At 38.5% G+C, this 16,741-nt stretch overlaps 1 protein-coding gene across 6 annotated transcripts; it reads right to left on the reverse strand.

The window, feature by feature from the left end:
* Positions 1 to 477: 477 nt before the first annotated feature.
* Positions 478 to 15,520, reverse strand: LOC103705824. Of its 6 annotated transcripts, XM_008789708.4 has the most exons (16): positions 14,824 to 15,510; positions 13,984 to 14,673; positions 13,416 to 13,653; positions 12,774 to 13,051; positions 9,042 to 9,221; positions 7,783 to 8,550; positions 7,583 to 7,677; positions 7,399 to 7,461; positions 7,214 to 7,302; positions 7,055 to 7,120; positions 6,045 to 6,722; positions 4,941 to 5,015; positions 3,874 to 3,944; positions 3,697 to 3,754; positions 1,706 to 1,979; positions 478 to 1,484 (listed from the first exon to the last, which is right to left on the reverse strand). In XM_008789708.4, the coding sequence occupies exons 2-16, from the start codon at positions 14,388 to 14,390 to the stop codon at positions 742 to 744; spliced, it is 4,083 nt and encodes a 1,360-aa protein (XP_008787930.1). In that variant the 5' UTR covers positions 14,391 to 14,673; positions 14,824 to 15,510; the 3' UTR covers positions 478 to 741. The 6 variants fall into 6 exon arrangements, with proteins under 6 accessions (XP_008787930.1, XP_026660167.1, XP_008787937.1 ...); XM_026804366.2 differs by having other exon boundaries at positions 478 to 1,463; positions 13,984 to 15,520; XM_008789715.4 differs by having other exon boundaries at positions 7,583 to 7,674; positions 13,984 to 15,513.
* Between the last annotated feature and the right edge of the window lie 1,221 nt (positions 15,521 to 16,741).

The raw sequence follows: 16,741 nt of genomic DNA on the forward strand, positions 1-16,741 counted from the left end.
CGGGAAAAATGATTACCACCCAGTTTGCCAGCATAATCGGGAAGCATTAAATGTCCAGGTTCCGAAAGAACAAACACATGTACTCACAATAAAACTTGCATTGTAAGTTTCAACAATCAGATAAAAACCTGTGCCTTCACACTATGGAAGTAAAACGATCAAAAAGAAACAACTGCTTTATCCAGTAGAATTTAAAGTAATTTCAAAATTCATGTTGTCAAGCAACAGGTCACCCTCAAGATCCCACTGTTTGCCAGACAACAGAATCACCAAAAGAGTAGAGGCCTCACCTTGTCACAAGAAATATACACTGATAATAAAATGCATCAGTAAGAGGTGCTTAGGAGAGCGTGCTTGAAACAACTATTTGGTTGACCATTTGAGCTGAGGAATCCAGGAAATGGGTGAATGTCCAGTTCTGCTGCTGAGCGAGTCCAGAAAGATGGATACAAATGTGATCGCCAGAAAAGTTATAAGTCATGAACACTAGCTTGAGATAATATAAATTAGATAAATTCTCAATTGAGATTGTAGTTTGTTACAGGGGGAGACCAAAGATGACAGAAGAGAATTGGGATCTGCCAAGAACTTAAAAAAGGTATACAAAAGAATGGACTGGGCTAGTTACAAACTTTAACCTGCTTGAGGTTGACATTTTGATTAGTTAGTTGTTTCATAACGGAAGCACTAGCATTCTGATCTAGACTCTTGAATATGCACAAGAGGTATAGTTGGCCCTCTTCAAAAGTTTAGTTTCAACTCTGAAAGGTCATCCATTGGAATTTCTAGGCCCACTAAATCATGGTCTTGGAATGCATCTTCATCGACATTCAACCAAGAACCAATATCCTGGCCTTGCCCACCCAGGCCTTCGGCTACATCTAATTCATCAATAGAGTCTATTCCATGTAACGGTAAGTTCGTGAATATATTATCATCCATGTCCTTCGATGAATTCTGAGCCGCATTACCTACACTCCGCAATTCAACTTCTTGATCAACTCTGGTGCCTGCACTGTTCATGGTTTCACCTGAAGGCAGCATAAAGCTGGTTGTCTCTGTAACTCTGCCAAGACCATTTCCTGAAGTTGATAACTGTGCTATCTTCTGTTTTGGCTTTGTCTTTGTTTTACGCTCACCCCTGCCACTGCTTAATGACGGACGGCCAGCTTTAGCAGTAGAGTTCCTTGTCAATGCATCTTTATTCTGATCCCTCTCCCTATCGGTCCTTTTCCATTTTGGACCAACTGGAAGAGTGTGGCTGAGAGTTGATGTGGCTCTTGAAGCAGCACTTGTAACAACATCATCAAGTAGCACCTCTCTCTTCTTCCCTCTGTTCGAAATCGGATCAATTTTAACAACAGTTTGCTCAGACATATGAGCAGGGCCTTGATATGAATCCAATGGACCTCTGTCAATCTTATGACTAGACCCATGCCTCTCAGTCATACTTGATGTTACACCTGAAGCCAAAGTACCAGAAGCTGCAAATTCACACCAGAAATACCTCGTTATAGTTTAGACTGGTTAGAAAGAGGACTTTACTCACATTCGATAGCTATAGCATGAAAATAGGCATTAAAAAGCATTTAGCAAATCAATAAAGCAGTTTTAAAAGAATAGGTGCATACAAACATACAATATACAATAGATATGAACATTATATGTGCAAGTGTGTATTATTTAGACCATCTAAATAGCATACCTGATACTCGAGATCCAAGCTGACTACTATGTGATTCCCCACATATATTAGTAGTAATTCCAGATGTAATACCATCAGCATATTTTGCATCACTGCTGTAAGGTGGTGCAGCGAAGATTACATCACAGAAAGCAGGTTCCCTAAAGCAGCTTCGACCTGTTTCCTCAAATTTCTGACATCTGACAAGAGTACGCTTAGCAAAGGCCAAGGCAAGTTGTTTCGAGACCTTGCTGACTCCACTCTTATGACTTGAACCAGGACTTCCACGACCACCCTATAAAAACAGCAGGTCTTAGAGGCATTTCCCAATTAACCGCATGCAACATTTCACATTTCACATAATCAAAGATACTTATCCAATATAGTGGTGAAAACCCAGGAAGAGTATACAGCTCCTCAAGGAGACAAAGTTAATAATATGGATCTTAACATAGAACACAACATGCAAATGATAATGATATGATAATTTACATATGAGTTTTTTTATATTAATTTATAAACATTAGAATGATGAACTAATTCTGGCACTGAAAGAGCATATAGAAATTCACAGGTTGCAAGCACAAAACAAATTTGCATAAGATCAAAAAAAGAAAAAAAGAAATCTGTTGATGTACACTGCTGAAACATTTACCAGAATATGCCATCACAAAAACAGAAATATTAGGGCAAAGACTGATTTACTTATTTAAGCATAAAAATAAAAATAATGCAGATAGAAGCAAATGAAATAATGCAGAGACCACATCAACCAAGGTTAACAAAGATTGGCCACACGCAAATGAAATAATGCAGATAGAAACAATCAAACAAAAATAAGTTCCCTTTGTACTGGATTATCAAATGAAAATCATTTAGAATTTCAATGGCTCCCAAGGCATGCCAGAAATCAAGCGAGCTTTAGATTAAGGAGGTGAAAGTAAAATGAAAGAACCCAGCATAGAACAGAAAAAAAATAAAAATATATATATATATATGATACGATCTCCAAACCTCAATACCCCCAATGTAATTATAAAGCAAAGTGCCAAAGACTTCAGCATATTCTGAGAAATCCCTTTTTACTTATCACCTTCTAACACATCAATTTCGTGGATCATGCATTTCTGCTAGTTTCTAGTAAATGGCAACATATACAAACATATATAAATGGATACTGACCAACATACATACATAATGGCAACAATAATGAAGAAAAACATATAGAACACCAAATCACAATAGCCGGTGCCAGATATAACCGTCCAAGAACAAGACGAAAACAGGGCAATTCTAATAAGTCGCTACCCCCACCATAAGACCAGATATAGAAATTCCAAAGCTACAGACATATGTTTGCAATGAAACATTCGCGAGCTTGCATGATCAACTGAAGGGGAAAAGGGGGATACAGGTTCTGTACTAGGAAGAAAAGAAATTGATTGCAGCCCACAATGACTAAGGATAATTATTGGGTAATAGCAGGCACAGACATAGGCTTGGGCTCGTAGGCTTCTCTGATGCCTAGTGTCCATAAACAAGTATGGCTTCTATTGGCAGACTCAAAACAGAGGCATCAAGAGTTGAGGCAGAAATTCCAGCTCGGACAAAAGCAGTGCTCTCCACTGCACAACAATTGCAACAGGAATTATCTCCACTGTAGAGGAAGAAAAACAGCTTGAAAGAGAGATGGCTATGGGTAAAGGACAGCAATTAACTGACAATTTGGCTTAAGAAAAATGCACATATGCCAATTATTCTGCATCCAGAGAAGATAAATGACGAGTATGAGTAACAATACGATGGACAAATTCAATTAGTTGAATGCAGCCGGATCCAACAAGTAGCTTAATGCATGAGTTTGTTGCATAATGCATCCCTTAGTGGAAAGTTTTTCAACTTCGTACATGAAAATTTAATACATGAAGCATTACAGTATATATTTCATCTGACATTGAGCTTAAACATAATGTTATCACCTTCTAGGAGAGGAAAAAATTAAGAACAATTACCATTAGCCTTTTATATGCCATCTCAACAAGTTTGTTCATTGCAAGCTGCTCAAGACTCCTGCAAGTTAAGTGATAGAAGATGCTTGGTCACACAGGATGAGCTACAAGTTGAAACTTATAAAGACATCTACATGTTGTAACTTGCAAGGGCACTCCAAAAAATGTACGTAAACATACCTGGCCTCAATTTCTTTCACATCTTGAATAGCTTGTTCTAATTTATGCAACTGCTTTTTCTTTTTCCTCACCTATTGAATCAGTAAAATGTTAATGCATTATATTATCAATGAAGACCCAAAAAAAGATGCTTTCATGTTTTGCACCAATAAGAAAGGTAAAACAATTGCAACCAAGAAACAGATTACGGTGGGAGAGATGTTGAAAAGCTGTATCAAGCTTTTATTTGCAACCTCTGACCATATAATATGCACTTCTTTCCTATAATAACGACAAACTGCAAGTTGTGTATTACACTTCAAAACAAAGAGTACATGGGAATACAGACTGCTCCTTCTATCCTAGCATATCATCTGCAAAAAATCAAAAGGTAACTGCTAGTGTTTGGGGCACTGATCACCAAATGAACCCGAACTAGGAGGTTTGGCCCATACCAACACTGGCCCGGGATGGTTCAGCCGCTCGGGTTGGTTCATATACAAAAGCCCTCCCACCCGACCTATTCGATCGTTCGAGAGCCTTCAAAGCTCTCTCATTCACTCACTCCCCAGACACTGCCTTCGATGGTACTGATGCCACCGAACGCTGCTCACTTCCCCCTCTTCGACGTCGGTTGTCATCGATAAATCTCCCCCTCTCCCCACGCACTCTCTCTCTCAAAACTAGGGTTAGGGCTATAATCTCCGCCTCCTTCCCTCTCCTCCCTCTCTCCCTCTCCATCAAAGCCCTCATCTGGTGAGTCTCTCTTCCCCCCTCCTCTCTCTTCCTCCCTCTCCTTCTCCCTCTCCCCCTTCCTCTCCCTATTTTGGTACCCTTCGTATCGTATGGGTAGCCAACCGGTACGGGTCACAGTACCGGTTCGGCGAACCTTCCTTTGTGGAAAGGGAACATCCTGCTGAGTCCATGAACGTTAAAAGAATATGTAATAGGATGGCATTGCACAAGCTTAAATAAAAAGTTGTTTTAAAAGGACTGAATTATCTATCTATATTAGTAAAGCAAATTAACTTAAAATAAAACAGAAAAGATTGACTTATAAAAAATGGAATATATTGTGAAAATCCAACCTGCTGGTAAAGCCCTATCTTAAGCTCCGAAATAGTTTTATCGATCTCACAGTCCTCGCCCTCAGCCAGATCAGGCTGTAAAAAGGAAATTCCGTAAAAGAAAGTAAATTTTCATGAGAGAATTCATTATCAAACATAAAAAGAAAAGGTTAACATGTTTGATTTTTTGCAGAAGGTAATCAACAGTTAAAATATAAAGCATACAAAATAAAATCATAGATAAAAGGTTCAAATCAGAGAAAATGGGCCTATAGATCTTTAATCTTTACATTTCTCCTCTGGGGCATTTCCCTAGATGGTTTAGAAAATATAGGCTGAGCCGCTGAGGCAATTGTAATTGACAACACTTATGTTGCTTAAAGCAAGTGTAACATGTATCATACTTTCAGCCAATGCTATACATAAGCATGACTTGATTGAAATAATTGTGCTGAAGATATATCATCAAGCACAATTAAATTATAGAAGTATCACTAGCAAGGCAAAAAACAGCGTCCAACAATGAGTGATACAGCACAGAATGAACACATGAGACCACTTACATGAGAAACAAAATAAAAGTTAAACATAAAACAAAAATCGTGGCAACTGGTGAGCTGGTGGTGGTACTTCAGAAAATCCATTGGTAAACTAGGGATGCTGCATGAGAAACAAAGTAAAATCATTGACCTTGACCTCAGTTTCATCTCTAGTTTACAAGATAACTCACCAGCAATATTATCAACTAAGCTCCAGTATTAGATTACAAAGGGGTAGCACAAAGCTGGAAAGACACCAAGAGATAGATTGTAGAATTCTTTTCTCCCTTCCCCATTTCGTATAAATGACCATCTTAGCACTAATAAAAACATGAGGACAACTTCAATAAGAAGAATCAGCTAATCTGGTCATATATATATATAAGACATATATATGACCATATTAGGTAGATGATGTGATTGAGTGATATAAATAAGAAAAGGAATCGAGCAACGACAATTGCATGGACAAAGGTGACCGTGCAATCAAAAATAAGGGGATTTGATAAATATGAGTAATTCATGCTTGTCCAACAAAGAGACAATTAATCAAATGAAAGATTTGAAAATAAAAAAGTGAGCATACCACTGACTCTGGATATAGGCCTATACTGTGCAGCTCCATCAAGATCCTATCATCCAAGGACATATGCTCAAACTGACACTCATATGGGGAAGTACCAGAAAAGGTTGTACCCATGGCTTGCAGCTGATTCGAATTAGTTTGCCCGAACTCTGAAAGAGACCCATTATCTGAATGTACCACGACATTGCTTTCTGCCAGTTCCTCATCACCAGATGTGAAATTCTGAATATTTGAACTCTTGATGCTGCTAGACGTCACAAATCCATTGCAAGGAATGGTATCTCCAGAGTGGTTTTTCTGATTCTTGAAATCAAGGTCCATTTCAAACTCAGATTTCATAAAATCTGTCTCATGTTCATTTTCAACATTGCTATTAGTACCATAAGGAAAAAAATCGCTTGAAAACTGCAAAACCATATCTCCTTGTTCATTATCGCAGTTAAACTTCTCAGTTCCTTCTTCTGCAATGAAGGCTGACAGAAGCCTCTGTGATAGTGGAACCATTTTCTCGAGCCACTTCTCTGTTTCTACTTTTCCACATGCTGTGTTGGCATGCTGTGGCTCATCAACTGAACACAGAGTCCCAACAGATTTGTTCTGTCCATCAACATTTGCTAGACTTTGTTCAATAGAAAAAGAAGAGTGAGGTGATAGCACTGTTTGGCATGCAAGCTCGCCCTGAAAACAAAACATATTTATATATATATATATACCAAATATTCATAAAGAAGGCGACTGAAATGAAAAAAAATGTCACTGTTCCAAAGTTCTCTGAGATAAACTGGTATTGCAATACCAACTGGGGGGCCATGGAAATGAAAAGACTACTAAGAAAGGGAAAGAAATTCAGATAACAATGGAGGAAGCCCCAACGTGTCTGAAGGCCAAGAAGGAAAATAAAAAGAACAGAGAGCTAATGAGATATATGAGGCTCTGTGTCTTTTTTCCCCCCAAACAAATAAAAAAAAAAAAGCAGATGTTGAAAGAAGGGACTTGGAAAGAGTTGATACCATTATGTTACGATCAATATCATGCATATATGACAAGCTTTCATCAAGCTCCTCCACAAATTTTATCTGATAAAAAGGCCGATTCAACCAAAAATATGAGAACGGTATTAAAAATATAAATTCAACTAAAATATAAATGGTAGCAGCATAGAAACTAGCCTGATTCTTCACATAGGTTATATCTTCCAAAGTAACCAAAGCAAAAATTAGTTCCATTTTCTTCCAGAAAGAACCAGAACAAGCATTATCTGCAAAAGAAAGAACGCTGAAATTAAAAAAAAAAAATCAAAAAGAAAGGGCTTTGCTCTTTAAAACCAAAAAAGCTACTAGGGTGGGTTGCACACAGCTAGTATTGCGAGCAGCATTTGCAGCTGATAACAGCTCTTCACGATCATCATCTGATTCACCTACAAATTACAAATATATACAATGCCTGCATATTTAGATATAGGTAAAAGGAGAACACCAAAAATATATTGCAAAATCTTAGAATATTATTTATATTAAAAAACATATTAAATAAACAACCTGTCAAATCTGAAGAACCGCTATTTATAATTTGTGCAGGACGAGTAGAAGCCTTGCGATCAGATACTTTTTTGGAAGGAGGGCGGCCTACCCTACTGCACCAAAGAAACAATAACTAAATTAAGCATGAACAAAATTAGTTACAAGCATGTAATTAAAATACCAGATTTTCAGTGTCTTCAAAAATTAAATGGCAGCACCTTTCATTCTTATCAGAACCAGACCTCCCGCTTTTGAGTGGCTTTATTGTGTCGATATTTTCTGATTTTTCTTTCATTAAGGTTAAGCATGCTTTTGACTGCATTGAACCTCTTCCACTCCTGCCTTGCCTCCGAACTCCATCTCCAATTGCTTCTTTTAAAAAAACCTTATTCTTCTTTGTAGGCAAAACAAAAGTTGCTTTATGGACTGTGTTCAAGGGCCCATCCTCTAACTCACCACTATCAGTCCCTTTTTCCCTAAACTTGTTTTCAATAGCACCTGATTCCTCACTTTCTGATAATCCAGCTGGAGATGGCACATTATCGGGTTTCAACTTTGATTGCAGAGTGTTATTATGTATGCCCCTGGGAAATAAAAGCCCACTGGACTCCACAGTTAATAATCTTGCCCCAGCATCAGGAGCTGCAAATCCTTCCGTCAAAATCTGAGCTTCATCAAAATTTGAGACTGGAGGAACTACATTTGCCCTTCTTGTCCGGGAGATTTTTTGTGGCCGTTGACCTCCCCATTGAGTTACGGGGGGTGATGATGATCCTGTAGGCATGGGACGTTTACGATTGGTTGCCCCAGGTAAAGGCTGGACTTTGTTTAGGGAAGGGGCTTGCTCCCATCCATCACCAGATGTGCGAGGAAAATTTGAAGAAGCATTTATGACAACAGCTGAACCTGTCCTTGGAGCCCTAGATGCTTTTCCTTTTGTCAGAGGACTTTGACTTCCTGGTTGAGCATCCTCACGGGCATTTAACCTGGATACCGGATGACTTAAATTCATTTCAATAAATGGAAGTATGACAAATGAAGGAAAAGTAATGGAGAAAATTTTCTTAAGAAACTCCCTGTGAGACCATAAAAGCCTAATCATAAGCAACAGGCATTGCTCTGCCCAATAAGTTTATAATTATATAAACAAGCATGAATGACATGCAAGCACATGACTGACATGCAAGCACATGACAGACAGCATAGCATATCATATTAAATAGTTGCAGTTAGGTTCGAAGACAACGGAGATCAACTGGCTAAAATCATGCATGCAAATGAAACCAAGAGAATCGATTGCACAAACATTGGAGGGGGGAGAATTAGGAAAGAAAAAAAAATATACTAGTATAAATGATTGGTCAAATCAATTAGTTCATTCAAGGGATTTTGTATCATATAATAGAATAGATGCTAGCTCCCAATGCAGTATTGATGAAGATATCAAGTTTGGAAGACCTCACAAAAGTATACATACTTATTGCTTCCTTTAGCTATAATTCGCTCCTTATCTAGTCCAGCAGAGCGCTCTCTTCTCTCGTTTGAAAGAGAGCCATTATCCAAGTCATTCTTGGGTATGACACGGGAACTAGCACCACTTAATTGGGAATTGCCATCAATCTTGTTGCTTCCTACAATTCCACTGGATGACCCAGGCCTGCAAGATGGGAAGTTCAAGAAGAAATAGCAGAAATTTCTCTCAATCTTATAACCACATAAACCTAACCAAATAATTAACATAATAGTGGTTGAGCAGCAAATATGTCAGCATTTATGGCAAGACCAAAATGCAAAAAAGTCAAATTAATTTCTTCGTTTTTTATTACATTAGGTTAAAGAAACCATGAAAGCATAAGCTTGGAAGCAGCAACAGCAAAACATGAGTAGAACTTCCCTTTTTCAAGTAAAATGAGAAGTAACAATCATAATGCGAGAATTGGGAAAAGAATAGCACCAGAAAACAAACAAAAGGGTGGAGGTTGTACTTCATTGGCAAAGAGAAAGGAAGCAGCTTTATTCCCCGAACCAATACAAATAGAAAAAGCAGGATACAAGAAGAAAGACCTTTGGTGTCCAAACAGATAACAGTAGTAGATCCAGACCTTAAAAACTAACTAGCTAGCACAAAGCACACCCCAGAGGAAATGTCAATAGCAAACAGTCTCCATTTTAAGCTTGGCATACATAAAAATTATCTCAAAGCTTTCTGTCTCAACAGCCAGATGAGGGATAAATGTTCGTTCTTCCTCCTCCTTTTCATAACTAACAGCCATTGCTACACAGTGTTGGTCACACAAGCAAGAAACTGAATGTTTGAAGTACTAAGAATCAAAGATATGATTTAATATTACTAGATTATTTTCATCCTCCAAAATCTAAAAATCTTTGGACAAGTCCATAGGTGCTATTAAAGCTATCAGAAAACCAAGGATAAGGAGTATCATACATGTACAGAAATCTAGAACATAATGTGACATAAAAACCTTTGTAAATGATTATTATATGTAAATAAGCACAGACATATGCAACAAGTCTTATAACATCAGTATGGGGTAAGTTCGTCCGCATCAGTTCACTTCTAGTTCCTAGGCATGCTCATGCAAAACCCCTGGACAACAGGTTATTTGCAGTTTGACACTACAGCCTATAATGAGCATTTCCAAGTTATCTTAATAATTTCTCCCTCCCTTTATCCTCTAATAATAATACTCCCCATGCCCCCCCATTAATAGCCCAACATTATAATATATAAGATTGCCATAAATTTTCATTTTTTTTAATGATCTTATAAATCTTCGAGCAAGTCCTAGTGATAGCTCATGGTGGTATAGTGAATTATCATCCAACACTCCACAAAACTCCCATTCACCCACCCACCCACTTCACTCCTATATGAGACATTTCCATTTATCTTCCTATCCCTCCATTAACAAATTTGGAGGCTAGCATGTCCACCATTTTCCAAACTCTTCATCCATACTTACAAAAAGTAAAGACTTAGGGTGCATTCCAGTTAGCTATTTTTTCTACTTTTTATCATAAGACTTCCATTATTCTGATAATCTATTCACCCTTCCATAGTTATATAGGTCAATAATCTATCATAGACAAGTAACGAATATGAAGGAATTACTTTGTCTATAACAAAACTCACAGCATCCAAGAGAAATAGAAAGGTAAAGCATGAAGAGGCTTGTCATTGTCATCCCTCAAGACACTTTATAAGTAGTTCATGCCTAACATTAATAAACCGTACATATCTTACACGAACAGTAAAAGATCTAGTAGATGTAACTTTATTGCTTACCTAATAACTTTACTAAGTCAATATTGTATCATAGACAAATAATGTATATTAAGAAACTACTTTTTCTATATCAAACGCTTGGCATCCAAGATGATAGAAAGGCAAAGCCTGAAGAGGCTTGTCATTGTCAAACCACTAATAATCCAACCAGACACTTTATAAGTTGTTCGCACCTGATGATTGATACCTCATACATATCATAAAACAATAGTCAAAAGATCCACTAGATGCAACTTTCTGGCATATTACCTAATACCTCACATGGTGATATAACATATATTATTGGATAAAATAAAAGCAATGTACAGATTCCGCCTCTTCATACTAATTTATTCAATTAATCATATGAATGAGTACTAACCTAGATGGCCTTCTCAGCATGACCAAATCATTTCAACCACTCTCTCTCTCTTAGATTCATCTTATACTTTGTAGTATAATTTTGTTCATCTAACAAAATCTCACTGAAATGATTTAATACCACAAGAACACCATTTATTGAAAAAATATCTCCACATTCTGATCAGTGCATAATAAGCACGAATATTGTTTCTTCCTTACCAAAGCAACCCTTATTTCAGTTGCCTTAACCAAGGATTTAGGTTGGTACTGTCAGTACCAACAAGAAACCAGCACCTAGGACACTTGCTGGACACCGGTCACTTAGTGGGCTTATCCTGGCTCAAAACAAGGTTGGGGACGGTCGGCACAAAGGCCAGTTCAGCCAATACCAGGAGGGACCGCACCGTGCCATTAAATTTCAAAGAAACAAGGAGGGAGAAAGAGCATGGTGGGGGCCATGCTCTCTTTCTCTTTGGCTTAGTCATGAGAATAGTATGGGTAGTGAGAAAGAGAAAGGGAGAAGAGAGAGAAAGAATGGGGAGGGAAGGAGAGGGGGGAGAGAGGAAGGTGGAGGATAAAGTTAAGAAAATAAACAAACAAAATAAATATTCACTGAAATACTTATTTAGGATAAAAAAAGAAAAAAGAAATTAATCAAACAAAAAAGAAAAAATAATAGTGTTCCAATTTGGTACTTGGACACCAAACAATCCCAAGAGTCGGGATGGTAGCATCCTGATATCACCTCAACCCGAGATAAAACATATCGGCATCTCAAAACTTTGCCTTAATGGTTATAGCTTGCCCTAAAGTATCATCGCAAAGACCTCTCTTAACAATATCTAGATACAGATTTCCATCTTTTCATATCCTCATCATACCTTATGAGAAGCCTCTTGCAATCACTTTTAGTACATCCTACATACACAATAGATTAAACAAAAAAACACCTCAATATCTACTAGAGTCATGGAAATTGATAATACTGTAAAACCTAGAACGGATGCACCAACCTTCTCATATCAAGAAACTTTAGAAATTCAACAACTACTAACCTTCTTGTACATGTCGTATAACTTACCTAGTTTCCCTTGACTCCCTATTTTCGTTAAAATGCAATATGTAGAATTTCATCTCTTAGCTAAAGATCAAGAGAGCTAACACTTAATCAATTATCTTTTAAATACATGAATCCCTTAGAGGATTTTTATTGTTAATTCACCCCATCATCTACATATTTAACCCAATTTATAAACTATTTCTCTCACTTCAAGTTTTACTAATTATACTTTCCAGTTTCCACCAAACTCTTGATAAAAGCACATTTTAAAGCAACAAATTATCAAGATGTTCCCGACACCAAAGGAATAGTCAAGATCCTTTAGCAATTTTGTCAGCATGTAAAAAGCAGACTAACTGCAAACATCAGTTTTTGACAACCAATAAAGCAAGTGGGCAACTAGAAAACCAGGAACTACCTTCTATGGTAACTAGCAATTTACACCAGCATATGAATTTAAGATTGGAAAACAAGAAATATAATATCCGGTAGAAAAATACCGGAATCCAAGGTTATCACATGATCGTGGACGGGGTTCATTGTTGGGCCTCTGTTGAATTGCTTGTTTGGAGTCTCGATCACCCTCTGCAACTCTGTTAACCATTGTGCCAACAGAGCGTTTTCGTTTCGATCTTTTCACCCAACCTTCGCTGCCAGGAGGGAGCCCACGAATCTTGTCTTCAGAGGGCATTGGTCCACCATTGCAGGCCCTGAGCATATTCTTATCCTTGTCTGTTGCTGTACCTTGCCTCACAGGAACAGCATTGCGCCCTTCCGACTATAGCAGAAAGAGGAAAAACTATTTATAGTGTATCCAGACCATATATGAACAATATTCGATATTCTTTGCATCAAACAATTGCCCAATGATCAGAAACAAGTAAGCTATATGCTTCTTCTTATAAGAGATCAGACAAGCAAGCATACTATTAAAACGCCCTATGATTTTTGAAAAGACCTATATAACTTGCAGGGGAAAAACATTCATCTTTAAGCCACATAAATGAATGGTGTGGAAGAACATGACAGAAAATGATAAGGAAAGTGCTCACGGCAAAGCTAGCTCTATCCATACAATTAAAAAGCCATCGACAGAAGTTCAAAAGCCTCAAGCAAATAACACCTTGATAGGAAATACAAACCCGTACTTCTGCCATTGATGAGCGAACACGCTTATTTGGGACAACATTTTTTGTCCTGTCCTCCAATCTCTGACTTGCAACTTCTGCAGGGTTTTGATGAGCCTGACCTCCCAACTTTAACAAATTTGCAGTACCTGACTTCTCACTTGATGGTTCACTTCTTTGTCGTTTCCTTGAGAGAATGTTGCGATACTTTTCCAATTTCAGAACCGATTCTTGCAACAACCTTGCCCTATCCCTGGTCAAAGAGATGCTATATCGTCAGCAAACAGCCACTATCAGCTATATATTGGTGTTCTATTGAGTCTAGACGTAACTAACACTCTGGTTTGAAGGACTTTCAGCACTTGCTCTGGGTACCCTAGAACTAGCACATTTTAAATCCTTCAGCCAGATAAGTTGACAGGATTCTGTTTGTGTCATGATGTATGGCAAACAGTCTACAATTATAGTGCACCATAAATTATTGGGAAGAATGGGAAAGGCACCTCATGGATGCACCTCATGTATACAGTATACATAACAGGCCAGTCTGAGAATAAAGGAGGAAGGAATACAAGTAGAATACCTGGCCCTGTTTGATGACTCTAGCACGCTTGCTTTGAAACGTTTTAGCTCCTCTGATGCAATAGGAGGGAGTGGCTTAGACTGTACAGAACCAAATGAATGCTCCTCAACAGAAATACCAAGAACCCTTCTTAACTCTCCTGAGCGAGTATATTTCTGCTCGCTCATGGAAATAGGCTCCAGTGTTAGATACTGGGACACTGGTGGAACTTCCATTGATGGAGCTGTGTTTCTGGATATGCCTGGCCCTGAAACCATGATGCGATTCTCTAGGCTCTCACGAAAGCTTCCAGGCCTATCCAAGTTCGAGCCAGAATACGTTCCCCGCTGCCCACTTGGATATGTGGCGGCAAAGGTCGATCCATCCAGACTGCTTGAAGCCAACTCTGCTCTTGTGCTCCCCGCCATTTCTCTCTTAACCACACATTACAGCTTAAATCCACATTTTGCCCCCACTCATGCACATCACCATTTCCTTCGCATTTATTGGCATCAAATACGGCACAATTCGATATAAATACCCCACAAATAAGAGGGCAGCACTGAACATAGGCATGACAAGACAGAAATATAGAATAGGATTACGAACTCCTACAACCCCAGAAACTAAAGTCGATACTTAATCTGCATCACACAGATTCAAGATTGTTTTTCCCCCCTTGTTCACAGCAACTACACCTCCAATAACGTACTAAAACAAAGCAGAAAACAGAGCAGAACTTAAGAAGTGAGGAGATAAAAATGAAAACAGACCTAAGAGACTTCAATCCTTCAATTGAAGGGTTGAAGAGACCACGAAGTAAGCCTAGCAACAACAAGAGCAAATGCAGTAGGGATTTACAATGGTCAAGCTATTGTAACGACCAGAAAGCTCAATAATTCCACCAAAGGCAGACTCCCACGAGATGAAAAACGAAAACTACAGGTAGAAACAGCATGAGACCTGAAAAAGAAACAAAAAACAAAAAAAAACTCAACCTGAACTCCAAAGCTACAGAACGTAACAAGAAAATTCCCAAACAATCGAATCAAAACCCTAACGAGAACAAGAAATCCAGAGATTCGAGCAAGAAATCTGAAGCAGAGCCCGAAGTCGTCGCCCGAATTACATCAATTCGGCAACTCCAGCTCCGCAACGTAGGCCGGACAGCCAAAGAAACCACCCAGCGACAGCGACGAAGCGAAATCAAAAGCTTCAGCAACCAAAATCAAGCGAGAGAAGCGAGATAAGTAAAAGAGGGGCGAGAAAACCCTAATCGCGGGTCGAATCCGCGATTCGGCGGCGGCGCCAAACCCTAGTTCCCTCAGAATTCTAGGGCTCCTCGGACGACTGGATCGCCTGCCGCATTCCTCGATCGGAGGGGATCGGATCGGAATTCGAGGACCGAAGGGGCGGAATTGATGACGGAGAGAAGGACCTTGGACCTCCGAGCCGTCGTCGGGCGGAAACTTCCGATATAAGGGGGTCGGTGTATTTGTGTTTCTTTTATTTAAGTAGTCGGCAAATATCTTTAAAAACCCCGGGGCGGAGGAGAGGGGGTTATATACTTACATTTGGGAGTTAAAAAGAATATTTATATGTCGATTGGGATCGGGATTGGGGGTCGGAGCTCCTTATCCTTTTGGCAGGGTTTTGAGCAGGCAAAGCAGCGTGGTCTGAACCAAAAGTGTCCCTTTGATTCTTGAATCATGAGAGTCCATTTTGGTGGGCTCAATCATTGACATCATCTCATGGATAGAATGTACAAAAGAGGTATAAGCCTATACTTTAAGTAACCAAAGTTGAGTCTTTGACCAGTATAGTCAAGTCAATGGTTAGGAGATTCAGGTAGGTGACTCAAGGTTGGCCAGAAAGTCAAGATACAGAGGAATTAGGTGACCAAGATCCGGTGCTTGATTATATTTCTAGGGTTGATTGTTATGGAGAGATGGTTGTATTTAGTTGTTATGAGAAGTCTTTCTTACCATTTACATTGAATTTAAATCATTATACATGGTTTGATCTTTCCCCCAATCTTGCCACATTTTCATCTCGAGCATCCTTATCCATGTTGTAGTCATCTAATGTCCCTCGCCTCCTACAATAACATTCCAGTTTATATAAAGAAAGTTAATATATAATTGTTACATGTCATGCATATCTCTGCTGATGATCATGAGCAGCACTGTTCCCTTTTTTTAAGGAGAGAATAGGTTTGACCCATCTATATTTTATTAAGATTATGAAATGAGAAAAGATAGAAAGTTGAGGCAAACATTATATCAGGAAAGAGTTTCTGCAAACATCCAACCATTCAGTAGCTCTATCAGTACTCATGAAGCCCAATCCAACAGAATGTTAACAATCTCTTTCTTGAGCAAATGGTCAAACTCTACTTCAAATCTAAATATCATTGAATTTCTGTCTCTTCAGACCATCCACCAAACAAAAGCTACCAAGAGGTCTGGATCTTAACTAATAAAGTTTTAATCCTCTTCAACCTCCACATGCCCCAGCAAGATTTCTAAGACCCATACCACCTAACCATTTAATTTTAGCTTTGAAACAAATCCACATTTTTTTGCATATTGACAACTGGGGAAGATACGTAAAGCAAATTCAAGGGCTCTAAAACACTCTGAGCAGAACTTAGCTTTGTTCGTTTTGCTAAATTTTCTGCGGCAAAAATCATATTCTTAGAAGCCAACCATATAAAGATTTTTAATTTTTTTAGAAAGAGAATCTTCCAAATAATTAAAGAAAATGTTCCAAGTGAACC

Source organism: Phoenix dactylifera, chromosome 14 (assembly GCF_009389715.1).
Source record: "Phoenix dactylifera cultivar Barhee BC4 chromosome 14, palm_55x_up_171113_PBpolish2nd_filt_p, whole genome shotgun sequence".
NCBI lineage: Eukaryota > Viridiplantae > Streptophyta > Magnoliopsida > Arecales > Arecaceae > Phoenix > Phoenix dactylifera.